This window comes from Camelus dromedarius, chromosome 3 (genome assembly GCF_036321535.1).
Source record: "Camelus dromedarius isolate mCamDro1 chromosome 3, mCamDro1.pat, whole genome shotgun sequence".
Lineage (NCBI taxonomy): Eukaryota > Metazoa > Chordata > Mammalia > Artiodactyla > Camelidae > Camelus > Camelus dromedarius.
In genome coordinates, this window is record NC_087438.1 from 53,687,569 (window position 1) to 53,704,662 (window position 17,094).

The following is a 17,094-nucleotide window of genomic DNA, read 5'->3' on the forward strand; positions in this document are numbered from 1 at the left end:
TGCTATTGTACTTGATAAGCTCTCAGTAATTGTTCATCGAATGAATGAATAATGGTGTATGTGAAAGGCATAGCTAGGTAGATTCAAGTAATGATGGTTAGGCCCTAGGAGAAGGCCTGTGATTCATGTTTCTACCAGAAAGCTGTTTGGGTAGGTGGTTTAGCCATATCTTCGTTACTAACGTGTTAATGTCTGAATTTAATTTACTCATTTTATGTCATCTGTCTTTAGAGCAAACTTTTCAGTAAAAAATCAGAACAAACAACAAAAAACCAACCTCTCCCCAGTATTTCATCTTTCCTTCCCCAAATAACCTTGTGTTAGAATTATAGTGGCATCTCCCAAATAGCAACTAGTAGGTAGACTCAACACATGTCCTTACAATAACAGTAGCTATGGGTCACACACTGTGTTTCTAAGTGGCAGCCACACGCAACAGATACTAACGTCATCACTCAATTCACCTTCAAATGTGAAGGACTCCTGTTGACACCCACATTTAGTCGTTGGATCTTTGGTGGTAATAAAGAATCTTCATCATCTCTAGGACCACACATCCATTGTGTTTTGTCATATGGAATGAAACGAATGACTCAGGTGTCCTCCTTTCATTTGTTTAGAAGGTGTCATGTGGTAAGATCAATTGTAGAATACTGTAGGGCATCTGGGAATAATATCTTTAGCATCATTTAATTACCAGTGCTACTTCCTGTTTTGTTGACTGTCACAATCACCACATCTCTCTCACTGATTTTACCAAAATAATTGTTTTCTCTTCTGGTGGTCTGGCTTATTATTTTATTACAGTTATTTGGAAAGTCTTCTTACACCTGCTAATTAAAGAACAGTTCTAAGGTATGCAAGCTATTTTATTTAAAAAACTTGACTAGAAGTCATTTTTATTCATTTGCATTCTGATCTGCTTGTAGGATATTAAAGTGGAATTTTAGCTGCCCCAGTGATGAGACATTTGCGGTAAACAGTGTCACACACCATCTCTCCTTCTCACCTCTTCCTGACCATGTTAGACATCTGTAATTGGTTATGGCATTCCTTCTCAGTTCCCCTGCTAACAATCAGCACAGTACTTCAGGTCATCACTAGCAGTAATAGTCAGCACTTGAGATCCCAGGACTAGGTTTCGAATATAATCCTTCCTTGTTCACTTTGCACAAAATACCTTTTTGCATAGCTATGCCTTAAAACTTGTCTAACTAAAGCTTATGTTTTGAGTGCTATTTCTCCCTCCCCTGTGCTGTTCTTTGTAGTACCTATCAAACAGATTTTGTAACCAAATAAAGATTACTATAATAATGAGGATGGCAACAACTACAGAGTATTGAGTAGTTACCATGTACCAGGCACTGTGCTAAGTGCGTGTATGTATTAGTTCTTTCTTTCTTTTTTTTTTTTTAAAGATTTATTGGAATTTTTTTTTTAATGGAGGTTCTGGAAATTAAATCCAGGATTTTGCACATGCTGAGCACGTGCTCTACCATTGAGCTATACTCCCACCCCTGTATTGTTTCATTGAATTAATGCAACAATTCTGTGTGAATTAGGGACCTTTACTATTCCCATTTTACAGATGAAGAAACTAGGACAAGGCTAAATAACTGGAAAATGGTAGAGCCTAGATTTGAACTGACGTCATTTGCCTTCTCAGTCCAAATTCTTAACCTCTGAGCTGTTACCTCCCCAACAAAATGAAGACTGGGTTAAAATGAAAATGACTCATAGTGAACGTGCTTTTGTCTGTGCTACTTGTCGTGAGCCTAAAATAAAAGCCACTACCTTTATATTTTCCCAGAAAATATTTTTTAAAAAGTCTTCCGGAATACTTCATAAATATGATTTAGGTTTTTATTTATCTCTTTTGCTTTTATCTTTCCATGTCTCAGACAGCCTTTATAATTTTTGAGAGAGTAGCTATCTGGCTGTCTTATACATTCACAGATGGCATTGTTTTATCTGTCCTCATACCATCTGCAGCATCAGCTTAGTCTCTTTCCATTGGTGTCATCTTTCATTTATGCACAAGTGAGTTATTAAAGTAAAACTTTATATTTGTGTAGCATTTTGGGTAAACGTTAGGATAAGACATTGATTTATTTTATCACAACAAGCTTACGCATAGAAAATTTAATTTTTTATATTTTCACCTCATCTTGATTTACTTTATATGTAGCCTTTGGCATTAAATTGAATTGAACTAAACAACTAGTTATTGAACATGTATCATGATCCCAGAACTATGAGAATGAAGAATTGTTCCCTGTTCTCACTGAGCTTACTGTCTAGTGGAAGAGACAGTGCAGAACTAATACACAGTTATGAGTTCCACCAAGGAAAGAAAACAGAGAGGGGTATGGAAAGGGACGTCAAAGGATTAAATCTAGTCTAGTAAGTCTCGAAAGCCCTTTCAGAGGAAGGGTGAGTAGAAGTTTGCCAAACAGAGTAGAAGCAGGTAGATGGTAAGAAAGGGGACAAGAGTCTTCAAGGCAGAGTGAGTAGCAAATGAGAACACCCTGATGTCAGAGAACTTGGAGTGACCCAGGTACTGGAAGGAGTTCAGTCTGACTGCAACTTAGAGTGAATTTAATAAAGTGACAGGTGATCTGAGGTGAGACTCGTGAGGTGATCAGGGATCAAATGTCTTATGAGTCAGTTAAGGATTCTGGATTTGAATCTAAGATTAATTCCAAGTCATTGATATGAGCTTAAAGTAGAGGTATGGCATGAACAGATTTGGGTTCTAGAAAGACCTCTCAGGCTACAGTCTGGAGAATGGATGGGAAAAAGGGACAGAAGTGCATGTGGGGAGGAAAGTGAGGAGGCTGTTTTAGTAGTCTTGTGAGAAATGATTTTTACTTAGACTAGCGTAGTGGCAGCAGACATGGAAAGAAAGTGAATAGATTTAAGAGGCCACCCACTGAGAATGGAGAAACCAGTTTGTGTGTCTACGAAGCTCTGGCTTGTTCTACTTTGTTGTGTTAAACCAAATGCCTGTTCTACATAGTGGAGGATGAGCCAGAGGAAAATGGAGCAAAAATGAGACCTGAAGTTAGTATCCATATCGTGAATGGGCACGACCTTACAGGATAGTTACACGGAAAACAAAGGTAAAATCACTCAACTAATTGCAAAATACTCATCTAGGCAGGATTCTGATGTAAGGTTTCATCATCAGATCAGACCTTCACATCAGTGTGTGTGGTATCAATAGGACTTTGATAGACAAAAGGGTATTCAGTAGCTGATGTCCTCATTTCTCTGCAAATGTCAGTTCATTCTTTGATTTGCTTGCGTGTGTTTGTTCATTGATTAAAAAATAAATTTTACCAAAGTCCCGTTATCCACTGGATATCAGACATCTCAAACTTAACAATGCAGTCTTTAATACCACATATGGCCAGTGTATACCTAGTGTATTTGGTATGTATACATGATGGAGGGGCCACAGCTCATTTAGGGCACATTGTCAGTCAGGTTTCCATGTTACATTGGTCGGGTCTGACCATTTCTTCCCCAGCAGCCCATCACTTTGGGTGTAGTCATTAATAAACTCCTGCAGCACTGGCCTCCCGTGTCTCCTGATGTCTTATCCTCAGTACTTTCTTGGCTCAGGCTATGTGCCTAATCCCGTTTCAGTTAGACAGTTGATCAGTTCAGCCAGCACCACCAGGCCTTCTCTCAGAGCAGTTGGTTAGCTGGATGGATTGTTTTTTTGACTGAGATGGTCAGTCATTTGTCAGAGTAGAAAATTCAGCTGCCCACTGTAGACTTATTATATTAGCCAGGTATACAAGCAACGGTAGCCAATAAATCCTCAATCTCAGTGGTTTAAATACATTTGAAGTTAATTTTTTGCTAACATAAAGTTCATTTGGTAGCTAATGTGGGAATGGAGGGTTTTCTGCTCTGCTCATGGACCCAGGCTGACAGAATTAGCAGGTGGCTCACAGAATTGCCCTGGGCTCACCATTCACTTGACAAAGGGGAAAAGAGTGAATGTGGCGGCGGGGGGAGTGAATGTGAAAGATTCATGGGAGGTTTTTATGGGCCAGGGTTAGAAGTGGCTTAATCATTCCTACCCACATTTCATTGGCTAGAACTTGGGTACACGGCCATACCTAACTGCCGAGGAGACTGGGAAATGTAGTTTCTGCGTTTGTCCTGGAGGAAAGGAAGACTTAAGGAACCAGTCTCTGCCCCGTATAGCTAAAGACTTTCCTTGCATGGTTCCTGATCTTAAATTCAAATGATAAGGGGCAGGGAAGGGCCAGAGATAAGGAGGAAGAGTCTCCTTTGTGTATTTCTAAGTGGCTGCTGTCAAGTGCTGGCCATTAGAGTGGGAAATGTCTGCATTCTGAGTTCCTAACGTATCTGATAATTGCCATTACTCTGTTCTCACAGGGAAATAAATGCTCGACTTGATGCTGTATCTGAAGTTCTCCATTCAGAATCCAGTGTGCTTGGTCACATAGAAAATTATCTACGTAAATTGCCCGACTTAGAGCGAGGCCTCTGTAGCATTTATCACAAAAGAGTAAGTGTGATAGAAATGAAATCTATTAAAACCAATAATATTCTTCACCTTGAGGACATCAGATGTTAAAGAGAAACTCCTTAAGGCTTTATTATTTTACTTTGTAAAATCTTGCAGGTAACATGAGAGAATCCTTAGAAAATTTGCCCAAATTGAGGTTAGTCCAGTTTTTGCATTATAAAAAGTAAAGTTTGCCCACATCTGTTAACTACAGCAACACATGGGTCCCTTCTGTTACAATGTAGAACATTCTTCTGTTTGTCCTCAGACTGTGGACCATCATCAAAATAGGAAATTTAGTTGAGGGGAGGGTATAACTTAGTGGAGAATGCGTGCCTAGCATGCACAAGATCCTGGATTCAATCACCAGTGCCTCCATTAAAAAATAAATTAAATTAAAAAAATTAATTACTCCCCCAATTAAATAAACAAATAAATAAGTAAAAACCAGGAAATTTTCCTAGATTAGCTACTTTTAAAAAGAGAAGCTGTATTTCTTTTGACCGTAGAACAGCTTCTTGTTTGACTTAACCAAAGGAAGAGTCTGCTAGTAAAATATTTGTGGTGGTATTAATATGCAGACAAGTTCGGATATTGAAAGTAAGTGAAAAGCATTATTTTGAGTTTCGTCACTTAAGCTTTACAGTTTAAGTCATAGCCATAGCAAGCGAGGTTTTTTCCAAACTTAGAGAAATAATTTCCTTTATCTTCAAAATATACCTAAGATTTTAAAAAGTTATCAATTAGTTATATTTATAATTGTTAATAAACTTTTTATAGTATTTTACCAAGTGCAGAAGTCATTAACATACATGAGACACTTTTTCCTTGTAAAAACAAAACTTAATGAGATTGAGAAGGTTTATCTTCTTACCTATGGGAAATTATGTTTATTACTGTATATAATGCTACAGCAACTTGCATTGCGTTGGCTAAATTGATGATGCTAAGAAGAGGGTTAGTAACTTGTTAGTAAGTGACAGAATTCATATTTAAACCAGAGTCTCTGATTTGGTTTTTAGTAGCTTACATTTTTAGACTCTACCAGTTTTTATATGGTAACAGTTTTGGATACCATTGCATTTTTTTCCTGGTTATCCCCTACTTAAGCAAATTTTATTTTTTTTGCCCAAGTGTGAATCCTTGCCAATTTAATAATTTTACTGTAGAACAATTTTTATGTGCACAAACATTAGCTCTGTCCAACATTAGTCTTTTTCTTTTTTTTTTTTTTCCCATATATCTTTACTTTTTTTTAGGACTTTTCCCCCCACAAAGGTTTACTAGAATAATAAGTACTGCTTCTGAGAATACTTGCAGTGCCCAAGAGGAACTTACGTAACTGTTCCATATGCTTTGGCTAAATTTGAAGAGAAAGAACAAGCTGAAATGGGGAAATAATTATCCTTAGGGGAAAAATGTGTGAGTTGGCTATGGGATTGGTGGAGCCTCTTGTACCATTGCTTGGTGCACTGTGTTGTTGTTTTGGTAGCAATAGCAGAGGCTGTCCTGGTAGTTGAAAGTTTTGCAGTTGACTTTTTTGAGGTTACAGAGTGGATGTCATATCATTTATTATTTGGTATCCTTGTCCCAGTGGCTGACAATCAGTGCTTATTTTCCTTCATCAAGCAACAGATTGCCAAACACATTGCCTTCACTACTTGAAAGGATTCACTGGCAGATGTTAGAGATTTTTGTTTTTCTCAAAAGAAAATAGGAGCAAAGCTGAAAAAATTATCAATTGCTAATCAAAAGAGCTGAGTCAGAGTACCCAAGGCATCAAGATGGCATCATCATTCCATGCCACTGTGATTTCTGTTATGTTTTCCTGCTTCTCTGTAAACCAGACTTTGATATTTGCACTTCATAAGGTTTGTGTATTCATAAAAGTCTAAAAACTCTGGTAAATGTCAGAATCTAATTCTTTTTTTTTTAAAAATTGAGGTATAATTGATACACAGCTTTAGTTTCAGGTATACAATGTCATGATTTATTTATGTATATGTGGCAAAATGATCACTGCAGTAAGTCTAGTTAAAGTCTAGTTAACATCCTTCACCAGGCATAGTTACAAAGTTTTTTTGTTTTCTCCTGATAAGCGCTTTCAAGACCTACTCTCTTAGCAACTTTCAAATATATAATACAGTATTAGTAACTGTGGTCACCATGCTGTACATTACACCTCTAGGACTTATTTATTTTACAACGGAAGTTTGTACCTTTTGACCACTTTCACACATTTTGCCCACACTCCCTATCCGCCACAACCACTAACCCATGCTCTGTTATCTATGAATTCAGGTTTTTTTGTTTGTTTTAAATTCCACCTGTAAGTGAGATATATGGTATAGAATCTAATTCATTTTGAAAGTAACCAATATGCAGAGCAGGAATGACTTTTAGTTTCAAGCTGTACTTTAGTAAAGGAGCTTATGACTCACTCAGAAGCTATTCCTTATTGCTGTTTTAATGTTTACACAAGAATGTGCCTAAAGATTGTTGAAAAGTGAAGATTAGAAATGATTTGGTAACAGACCAACTTTAGGAAGTCTGAATGCTTTAAACCAAATTTTTACAGATTAGTTAGCTGGCTCTTGGAACACACATCAAACACATGTCTATTCTTTATCACTAAATTACTCTAAGTAAGCTTCTGCTGTATGCACCAAATGGTGAGTGATATCCTGGGTACAGACTGTGCCAATTATGCGAAATTCTCAAAATGGTAAGAAACACTGTTTGGATGTAGTGGAAGTGGTAAGCCTGGGCCATCTGGCTGTGTGGAAAGTGCCCTGGAACAGGGACAAATAGGTATTTTTATGATGATAATAAGAGAGGATACCAAATAGGCTGACTCTGAAATAAAATAAACATTTCTTTTGATAGTAAGACTTCAAATTTAAATCTTAGGAAGTAGTGCTAGTCATAGGAATCTGTATTAACTGCTCAATAACTTTTTTGTAAGAAAATGATATATAACTGCTGAGGTTGGTGAATACATGTAAAGGATTGTAGCACTTGATAAATGTTGAAGGGAGAGTGTTTCCAGAGTTTTGTAAGCAAGAATAGTTTCTTAGCGAGACTAGTAGAAGCCCAAAGCCGTGTTTTCAGTAATGGGGCTTAGGCTGGGGTTCTTCCAGCCCTGTGAGGACCCGCTCCTGCTTTTGTGCATGTGTTCTAAAGCTCTTCCACAGAGAGGCTTGCTGCTGGAAATGGGGCTGAACAAGAGTGACTCCAGCAGCAACTGCTTTACTCTTATACTCCGCTTTCTTGATGCTCCGTTGAGTTGCTTTACTTAAGAAGTTTGACAGCCACCCTGCTATGGGCACTTAGGGCTTGATTGCAGGCACTTCCAGTTTTCACATTGCTTCTGTTGCTGACTTAAACTTTGCATCACACCTGAGCATGAAAAATTAAACCCCTGAATGTGAAAAATTAATCCCTCTCTTGCCTAACAAATTACAGTGATTATAAGAGATTATTATTCAAAAATTCTATTGAAAATGTTTATTTTTAGCTCTTTACTCTTGTTACAATATATCATTAATTGACTCTTGGCCGATTCTAGACTATAAATTATTTCTAGGCTGCGCATTTATACAAATAGTGCAGCTTCCTATGTGTATCTTTCCCAGCAAACAGTGGCCTCTTTGGAGAAGAGGTGCTTTATAATATGACTTCGAACTCAGCTTTTGTTCAGTTGGACCTAACTTCACATTTTTCTGCATAATTTACTTCATTCCTTATAGTTAATAATTGTCTTTCTAAACATGTTGTCAGCACTCACCCATTTTATGTATATCACTATTTATTATGTGGACTTACTCACTCAAGCCTGCATTGTCCTCTCACTTCATGATATTTATTTTCATCAAATAGTCTGTTAATTTCATTTTCCTGAGCCATCTGACCTGATTCATCCTGGACTCGTTGCCCTCTATAATGATTGAATAGCTATTTTCTTAGATTCACTTTATTTCCCTTGAATTGACTCTTCTGTTTCTGTATTCCATGACTTCCTCTTGGTTTATTCTTTCATTCTCTGGAAGCATCCTAAGAAAGGATGTAGATGTTTTGAAACATTGATGTCTGGAAATGTCTTTTTTTTTTTTTTTTCCTACTTTCACATTTTATTGGTAGGTTGGGTATAAAATTCTAGGCTATAAATTATTTTCCTTCAAAATTTTGTATTCATTGTCTTCTTCAATAGTTTCTACTATTATTGTTAAACAGTCTGAAGTCATACTGCTTCCTGATTCTTTCTGTGACTTTTTTCCCCATTTTTTCTCCCCTTTTGGAAATACAAGATTTTCTCTTTGTCCTCAGTATTTTAAAATTTATGATGATTTGCCATGATGTAGGGGTTTTTTTTATTCTTATTTTTTATTAAAGTATAGTCAGTTTACAGGGTTAGTTTCAGGTGTACAGCAAAGCGATTCAGTTATACATATACATACATACTACATACATATATGTACATTTTTAGTTTCTTTTCCATTACGGCTCATTACAAGAAATTGAATATAGTTCCCTGTCCTATAGAATAGGTCCTTGCTGCTTATCCACTTCACATATAGTAATGTGTATCCATCAATCCCAAACTGCCAATCTATCCCTCCCCCATTTCCCGTTATGGTAACCACAGTTTGTTTTCTATGTCCGTGAGTCTGTTTCTAGTTTGTAGATAGAATTTGTATCTTTTTTTTCAGATTCCACGTATAAATGTTACCATATTAGTCTTTGTCTGACTTACTTCACTTAATACGATAATCTCTAAATCCATCCATGTTGCTGCAAATGGCATTATTTCATTCATTTTTTATGGCTGAGTTGTATTCCATTGTATATATATACACCACATTTTCTTTATCCATTCATCTGTTGATGAACATTTAGGTTTGCTTCCATGTCTTGGCTATTGTAAATAATGCTGCTGTGAACACTGGGGTGCATGTATCTCTTCAAATTATAGTTTTCTCAGGATATATGCTGGATCATATGGTAAGTCCATTTTTAGTTTTTTAAGGAACCTCCATACTGTTCTCCATAGTGGCTTCACCAATTTACATTCCCATTAACAGTGTAGGAGGGTTTCCTTTTCTCCACACCCCCTCCAGCATGTATTATTTGTAGACTTTTTAATGGTGGCCATTCTGACTGGTGTGAGGTGATAACCTCATTGTAATTTGGTTTGCATTCCGCTGATAATTAGCTAAATTGATCATCTTTTCATGTGCCTGTTGGCTATCTGGATGTCTTATTTGGAGAAATGTCTATTTAGGTCTTCTACCCAATTTTTGATTGGGTTGTTTTGTTTTTTTCATATTAAGCTGTATGAGCTGTTTGTATATTTTGGAAATTAGTCCATTGTCGGTCATGTCATTTGCAGATATTTTCTCCCATTCTGTAGGTTGTCTTTTCGTTTTGTTTATGGTTTCCTTTGCAGTGCAAAAGCTTTTATGTTTAATTAGTTCCCATGTGTTTATTTTTGCTTTTATTTCCATTACTCTAGGAGCTGGTTTGAAAAAAATACTGCTTTGATTTATGTCAAAGAGTGTTCTGCCTTTGTTTTCCTCTAAGAGTTTTATAGTATCTTGCCTTACATTTAGGTCTTTAATCCATTTTGAGTTTATTTTTGTGTATGGTATTAGAGAATGCTCTAATTTCAGTCTTTTACAGGTAGCTGTCCAGTTTTCCCAGGACCACTTATTGAAGAGACTGTCTTTTCTCCACTGTATATTCTTGCCTCCTTTGTCACAGATTAATTGACCATAAGTGCTTGGGTTTATTTCTGGACTTTCTGTCCTGTTCCATTGATCTATGTGTCTGTTTTTGTGCCAGGACCATACTATTTTGATTACTGTAGCTTTGTAGTGTAGTATAGTCCGAAGTCAGAGAGCGTGATTCCTCCAGCTCTGTTCTTTCTCAAGATTGTTTTGGCTATTCAGGGAATTTTGTGTTTCCATACAAATTTTAAAAGTTTTCTGTACCAGTTCTGTGAAAAATGTCATTGGTAATTTGGTAGTGACTGCTTGGAATCTGTATATTGCCTTGGATAGTATGGCCATTTTAACAATATTGATTCACCCCATCCAAGAACATGATGTATCTTTCCATCTGTTTGTGCCATCTTCAGTTTCTTTTGTCAGTATCTTACAGCTTTTGGAGTACAGGTCCTTTGCCTCCTTCGGTAGGTTTATGCCTAGGTATTTTATTCTTTTTGATGGGATGGTTTCCTTAATTTCTTTTTCTGCTATTTCATTGTTAGTGTATAGAAATGCCAGTGATTTCTGTGTATTAATTTTGTATCCTGTAACTTTACCGAATTTATTGTTGAGCTCTAGTAATTTTCTGGTAGTGTCTAGGATTTCCTGTATCATGTCATCTGCAAACAGTGACAATTTTACTTCTACTTTTCCAATTTTGATTCCTTTCATTTCTTTTTTTTTCTCTGATTGCTGTGACTCGGACTTCCAAAACTGTATTGGATAAAAGTGCTGAGAGTGGGCAAGTGGGCATCCTTGTCTTCTTCCTAATCTTAGAGGAAATGCTTTCAGCTTTTCACCGTTGAGTATGATGTTAGCTGTGGGTTTGTCATATATTGCCTTCATTATGTTGAGGTATTTCCCTCTATGCCCACTTTCTGGAGAGTTTTTATCATAAATAGATGGTGAATTTTATCAAAAGCTTTTTCTGTGTCTATTGAGATAATCATATGATTTTTGTTCTTCAGTTTGTTAGTGTGGTGTATCACATTGATTTGTGGATATTGAAAAATCTTGTATCCCTGGGTTAAATCCCACTTGATCATAGTGTATGATCCTTTTAAGGTATTGTTGGAGTTGATTTACTAGTATTTTGTTGAGGATTTTTGCGTCTATATTCATGAGTGATATTGACCTGTAATTTTCTTTCTTTGTGATATATTTGTCTGGTTTTGGTATCAGGGTGACAGTGGCCTCATCAGATGAGTTCAGAAGTGTTCCTTCCTCTGAAAGTTTTTGGAATAGTTTCAGAATAGATGTTAACCCTTCTGTAAATGTTTGGTAGAATTCACCTGTGAAGCCATCTGGTCCTGGACTTTTGTTTGTTGGGAGTTTTTAAATTACTGATTCAATTTCATTACTGGTAATTAATCTATTTACATTTTCTGTTTCTTCCTGGTTTAGTCTTGGCAGATTGTACCTTTCTAAGACATTGTCCATTTCTTCTAGGTTGTCCTTTTTTGTTGGCATATAGTTGCTCATAGTAGCCTCTTATGATCCCTTGTATTTCTGTGGTGTCAGTTGTAACTTTTCCTTTTTCATTTCTGATTTTATTAATTTAGGTCCTCTTTTTCTTGATGATTCTGGCTAAAGGTTTACCAGTTTTGTTTATCTTCCATTGTAATCCATTGTATTGGGCCCTTTTAATCTGGCAACCAAGTTCTGGGAAATTTTTCTGAATTACTTTTTTTGATGATTTCTTTCTTTCTGCAACTCTGTTATTTGAGTTGATTGAATCTCTTGGACTGATTATCAAACCTTCTTCTGTATTTTTCATCTCTTTACAGTTTTGCTTTGCGTTCTTAGACATTTTATCACCTTGATCTTCTACCTCTTTTGTTGCATTTTTTATTTCTGCTTTCAAGTTCAATTTCTACGAATTTTGGTTGTTTTCTTGTTCTCTGAAAGTTCTTTTTTAAAAGAAAATAGCATGTCATTCTTATTTCATGATTCTCTGTTTATTTCAATATTCTTATTTCAATATTCTCTGTTTAACTGAGGATATTGTTCAATTTCTTTTTTAGAAGTTTTCTTCTACCTGTATAGGCTCTGTTCTTGCTTGTATTTGTTGGTTGATTGATTGGTTGATTATTTGTTTTAGTTTTTGCATTTCATTAGACTTTTTAATCTGATCATCTTTAAAGAGTGGAGGACTAAAATGCTGATAGCAAAATCTATGTAGTTGAATGTGGTTTGCAAAATAGGGGGTGAACTATAGAGTGACCTTGATGGTTCATTTATTGGGAGAATTCCTGCTATATGCTATCGTTAGAATTTTTCCTCTTATGCTTGTGAGATTTCCCCAGGGATTCTTTTGGCCTTCTAAATGGCTGTCAATATTCTGGGAGCTAAATAGGGATAGCCAGGAATCTCAGCATTCGGTTCGCAATCATTCCTTTAATCCCTTAATTCTGGTGTACACTCATCCTTCACTGTACCTGAAGCTAGTTGAGATACCCATGTTTTACTTTCTCTTGAAAATAAAATTACGCTTGACCCTTAAACAACATGGGTTTGAACTGTTCAGGTCCTCTTACATTCAGAGTTTTTTCATTAAATACGTATTAATAATGCTGCATGATCCATGTTGGTTGAATCCTTGGAGGCAGAACCACAGATACGGAGGGCTGACTATAAAGTCATACTCAGATTTTTTATTGTGTGGAGGGTATGCACCCCTAACCTCCATGTTGTTCAGTGGTCACCTGTAGTCTTCTGTAAGGTAGGAAAATGGTGGTTGCTCGGTGGCATGGCGAGGAATAGGGACTGAGGGATTTAATGGCTGCTGAATTCACTTTCTTTTGGGGAGGGTAGTTAATTAGGTTTATTTATTTATTTAATTTATTTTATCTTTTTAAGCAGGTACTAGGGATTGAACCTAGGACCTCATGCATGCTGAACATGAGCTTTCCCATTTGAGCTATACTCTTCCCCCTTGAATTCACTTTCAACCAGTTGTTTTTTCCCCTCCCCAACTCCCCTACCCGCAGCTTCCACTTCCAAAGGTAATTTATGCCACCAGTTCCAGAGTCTTTTAGGATTCTTGGTGTAACTCAAATTGGGTCCTAGTTTTCCTCATGATCTGCTTGAGATTCAGATATCCTGAGTCTTCCAAGTCGATTACCACTTGTCCATTTACTTTGTAACTTTGAAGGGGCTGTTGCTATTATTTTTTTCTCCTAATTATTCTTGAGATTTCATTTCTTTCTAAACAATCCTGGACTATAGCTTCAAGATAGAGTGAAATCACATGCATGTGTTGAGTCACTTTCTTTATCCAAAACTTCAAAAAAAAATTATTCATGTCATGTTAGAAAATTACAACAGCATCCAGGGATGTAAAATAAAGTGTAAAAAGTCTCCCTTTACTACCCTCCAGCATATCCAGTACCCGGAGGTAACTGGAGTAAGTTACATGTGTACCTTTCCAGAAATTTTCAATTTACGCGTTTATTTCAGTAGAATAATATATATAATTTAAAGAATCACAAATGAAATTTTACTGTGTAAATACATATATAGTGCATAGTTTAAAAATATACTGTGTATATTCAATATATGTTGATATGAAATTCCGTATCAAGCTGTACATCAGTATTTACAGACATCTTAGTTTTTTAACTGTTTTATAGTGTTAAATTGAATGAGTTTTTCCTAATAAGATCTCAGTTGCTAGATATTTGTTTTTTAGTCACTTTTTAATATTATCATCAACACTGCTACTATAAATATTCAAATACACATATTTTTTCACTACTTGTGAAACGTATTTTGTTAAATTCTTAAAAATGCAATTGTTTAGTCAAAGGGTATATGCACTTTTTATTACGAATCTATGACAGATTGCTCTTCAAAAAGGTTAAGCCTTTACTAATAGTATATAAAAGTGTCACTTTTCATACCCTGTGTGACTTAGCTATTATCAAACTTTTAAATCTTTGACATTCTGATAAGTGAAAAACGCTACCTTGTCATTTTAATTTGCTTTTCATAATTATATGTGAAGCTAATCATATGCTTATTGGACGTTTTTCCCTATGAGCTGCATATTCAGTTTTCTTGGCCATTATTCTTTGGATTATTCACCTTTCATATGTCAATTTGCAAAACCTCATTATACGAGGGAGAATTTTGCCCTTTATCGCTCTATCTGTATTTTGCAGCTATTTCCCGAGTTGTTCTTTTTTGTTTGTGACATTGTTTACTGTATTTTTTGTTATATGGTCAATTTTTGTTATATGGTCAATGTTTTAAATTTTAAAATACCAAGCAAGTATTGGCTTTCCTATCCCTGACTCAGGTTATTTTCTTTATAGCTTTAAACTATTATTTTATAAAATGTTTAAACTACTGATTTAACATTTAGGAGATATCAACAGTATTTGATTTCAATTAACTAATTTATACAATACATTAAAATTTTCTTTTATTCTGATTCTAACTTTAAAAGGACCACTGACTAAACTTCATTTTCATGTATCTTATGCTATTTAGGTAAAAAAATATTTCTATTTTCAGTGTTCTACCCAAGAGTTCTTCCTGATTGTCAAAACTCTGTATTACCTGAAGTCAGAATTTCAAACATTGGTACCTGCTGTTAATTCCTTTGTTCAGTCAGAGTTGCTCCAATCAGTTATTTTAGAAATTCCCGAACTCCTCAGTCCAGTGGACCGTTACTTAAAGATACTTAATGAACAAGCTGCCAAGTAAGTAGCAGATTCTTAGTTCTTTTCTAGCGGTGAAAGTAATGTATTTGCCATTTGATGTGTAGATGGTTAAGCTTCCCTAGAAGTAATGGGAGAAGTTGCATGTAAAAGTACAAATATGATTAGATACTAGAGGCTCTATATTATAGCTGGAAAAACACTTTGCTGCCTAAAATTCAGGCAGTTCTGTCATGTAGAACAAATGTAGGACTTCTCCAGGTGTCAGGTGATGAAAAGATAAAATCCAAGCTGAGCAAACAGTAGCAGTTTATTAATCTAAAAACAGATGGCAGATGGCATCTTATGCTTATTTGCTAGATGTCTAGAGATGATCTGCTTTATATTCAGAAACTACAGAAGCAAAGGTATCCGTTTAGAGGTAGTCATTTTTTCACAATTCATCACACAAAGAACTCTATATATAAGAAAAAAGATTTGACAGTATTTGCATTGTGTTTATTTTCTGAATAAACTACAAATATTTAATTTCATCTCTTGGTTTCACCGTGAGACTCACGAACTTGAAAAACGAAAATGATGTTAGGGAAATTTTGTCTCTCTTCAAAGATATTAAGAAACTGACCCATAAATATTTAGTTAATGAGCTGAGATTACAACCTTGTTTTCCTGACTTTCCACCCTTTGGTCTTTCATTATGCTATGAAAAAGAATTGATAATTGATATAAGTAATGTGGTTCAATATATGTATTTGCATTTTTTCATTTTTTTAGGTCTGGGGATAAAACTGAATTATTCAGTGACCTTTCTGATTTCCCTTTAATAAAAAAGAGAAAGGATGAAATTCAAGAAGTTACTTATAAGATCCAAATACATTTGCAAGAAATACGAAAAATACTCAAAAACCCTTCTGCACAATATGTGACAGTCTCAGGACAGGAGGTAATGTCAAACACACTTTAATTTTGTGTTAGTTTTCCTCAAGTAGAGAAGCGATTTTAAAATGTAAATCAAAATCTGAGGATAGGATGAAAGGTTGTTTTTTTTGTTGTGGGTGTTTTTTGTTGTTGTTGTTGTTTTCAGATTTTCTATTTTGTTCCTTAGGAATATGTTGTAATAGCTTGTTTTGATAAGAATTTTCCTTTAATAACAGCATTTTGTTTGCTCATTTACTTCATACTTTAGTCTCTGGGTGAAATCATGCATCTTAATGTTACATGTGTTTTAATATTACTTATTGAAATTATGTTATAGAAATGCTTGACTATTATAAATAATAACTTTATAGAATTCATTTACCCTAAATCCAGGAGAGAGAAGTAAGTCTTTGATTCCTGGCCTACAGATGATGAAATGATACAAAGTAAACAACCTACATTAATTAGATCATGAAGTGATTAAATGGCAAGGCTTCCTTCTGAAGGAGTGTATCTACTAAAAAAAACAAAAACAAAAAACAAAAACAAAAAAAACCCCCAAAACTTTGTATGTATGTAGTGAAAACCTACATTTAGTGAGCCTTGCATAATATTATGGTGCTGTCTAGAATGTAGTTTTTGTTATGTGTACTTCTGCTTAGAGTTTGATGTTAATATCTGAATGAGAACCAAGAAGAAGTACGCTTTTTTTTAAGTGTGGTTGAGTACTTGAGGCATTGCATCGTATGGCTGATAAAGTATAGATTCCAACTGAGAGAAAGGCTTAATTTCAAATCAGTTTTTAAAATACTTAGATCACTTTATCTGTTTAGCCAGCAGTGTTGATTTATATGATTATTTGAAATAAGAAAGTCTACATTAAATTATAATCTTTTTAGAAATGTATATTAATTTAATGGACCATTGGTTAAGTTAGCCTGTCTTCTGGACTTAAGATGTTATTTATACTCAGGCTGAGACTTCATAATGCATTTCATATAGTGCTCTATATAACAGAAAAATGATTTTACAATATCTGTACTTCTCAGCCCTCCCTGAACAGGCAAATACCAAATATCTCTTGGTTTCATTATGCAATTATGACTGTGACAAGTGACCTCAGCACCACTGTTCTGGTCTACTTGTTGAAAATGAAATGATCAAAATTGCTTAATACATTAATAAAAGATGTGTAGTA

At 35.3% G+C, this 17,094-nt stretch overlaps 1 protein-coding gene across 4 annotated transcripts in view; it reads left to right on the plus strand.

The window, feature by feature from the left end:
* MSH3 (mutS homolog 3) overlaps positions 1 to 17,094 on the plus strand; it is a 139,621-nt gene that overhangs the window by 63,604 nt on the left and 58,923 nt on the right. For all 4 annotated transcript variants that reach the window (XM_031447348.2, XM_031447351.2, XM_031447349.2 and 1 more), the window contains exons 13-15: positions 4,417 to 4,549; positions 14,833 to 15,020; positions 15,753 to 15,921. In XM_031447348.2, the coding sequence (XP_031303208.1) occupies positions 4,417 to 4,549; positions 14,833 to 15,020; positions 15,753 to 15,921 (490 nt within the window). The remainder of the gene's footprint in view (positions 1 to 4,416; positions 4,550 to 14,832; positions 15,021 to 15,752; positions 15,922 to 17,094) is intronic.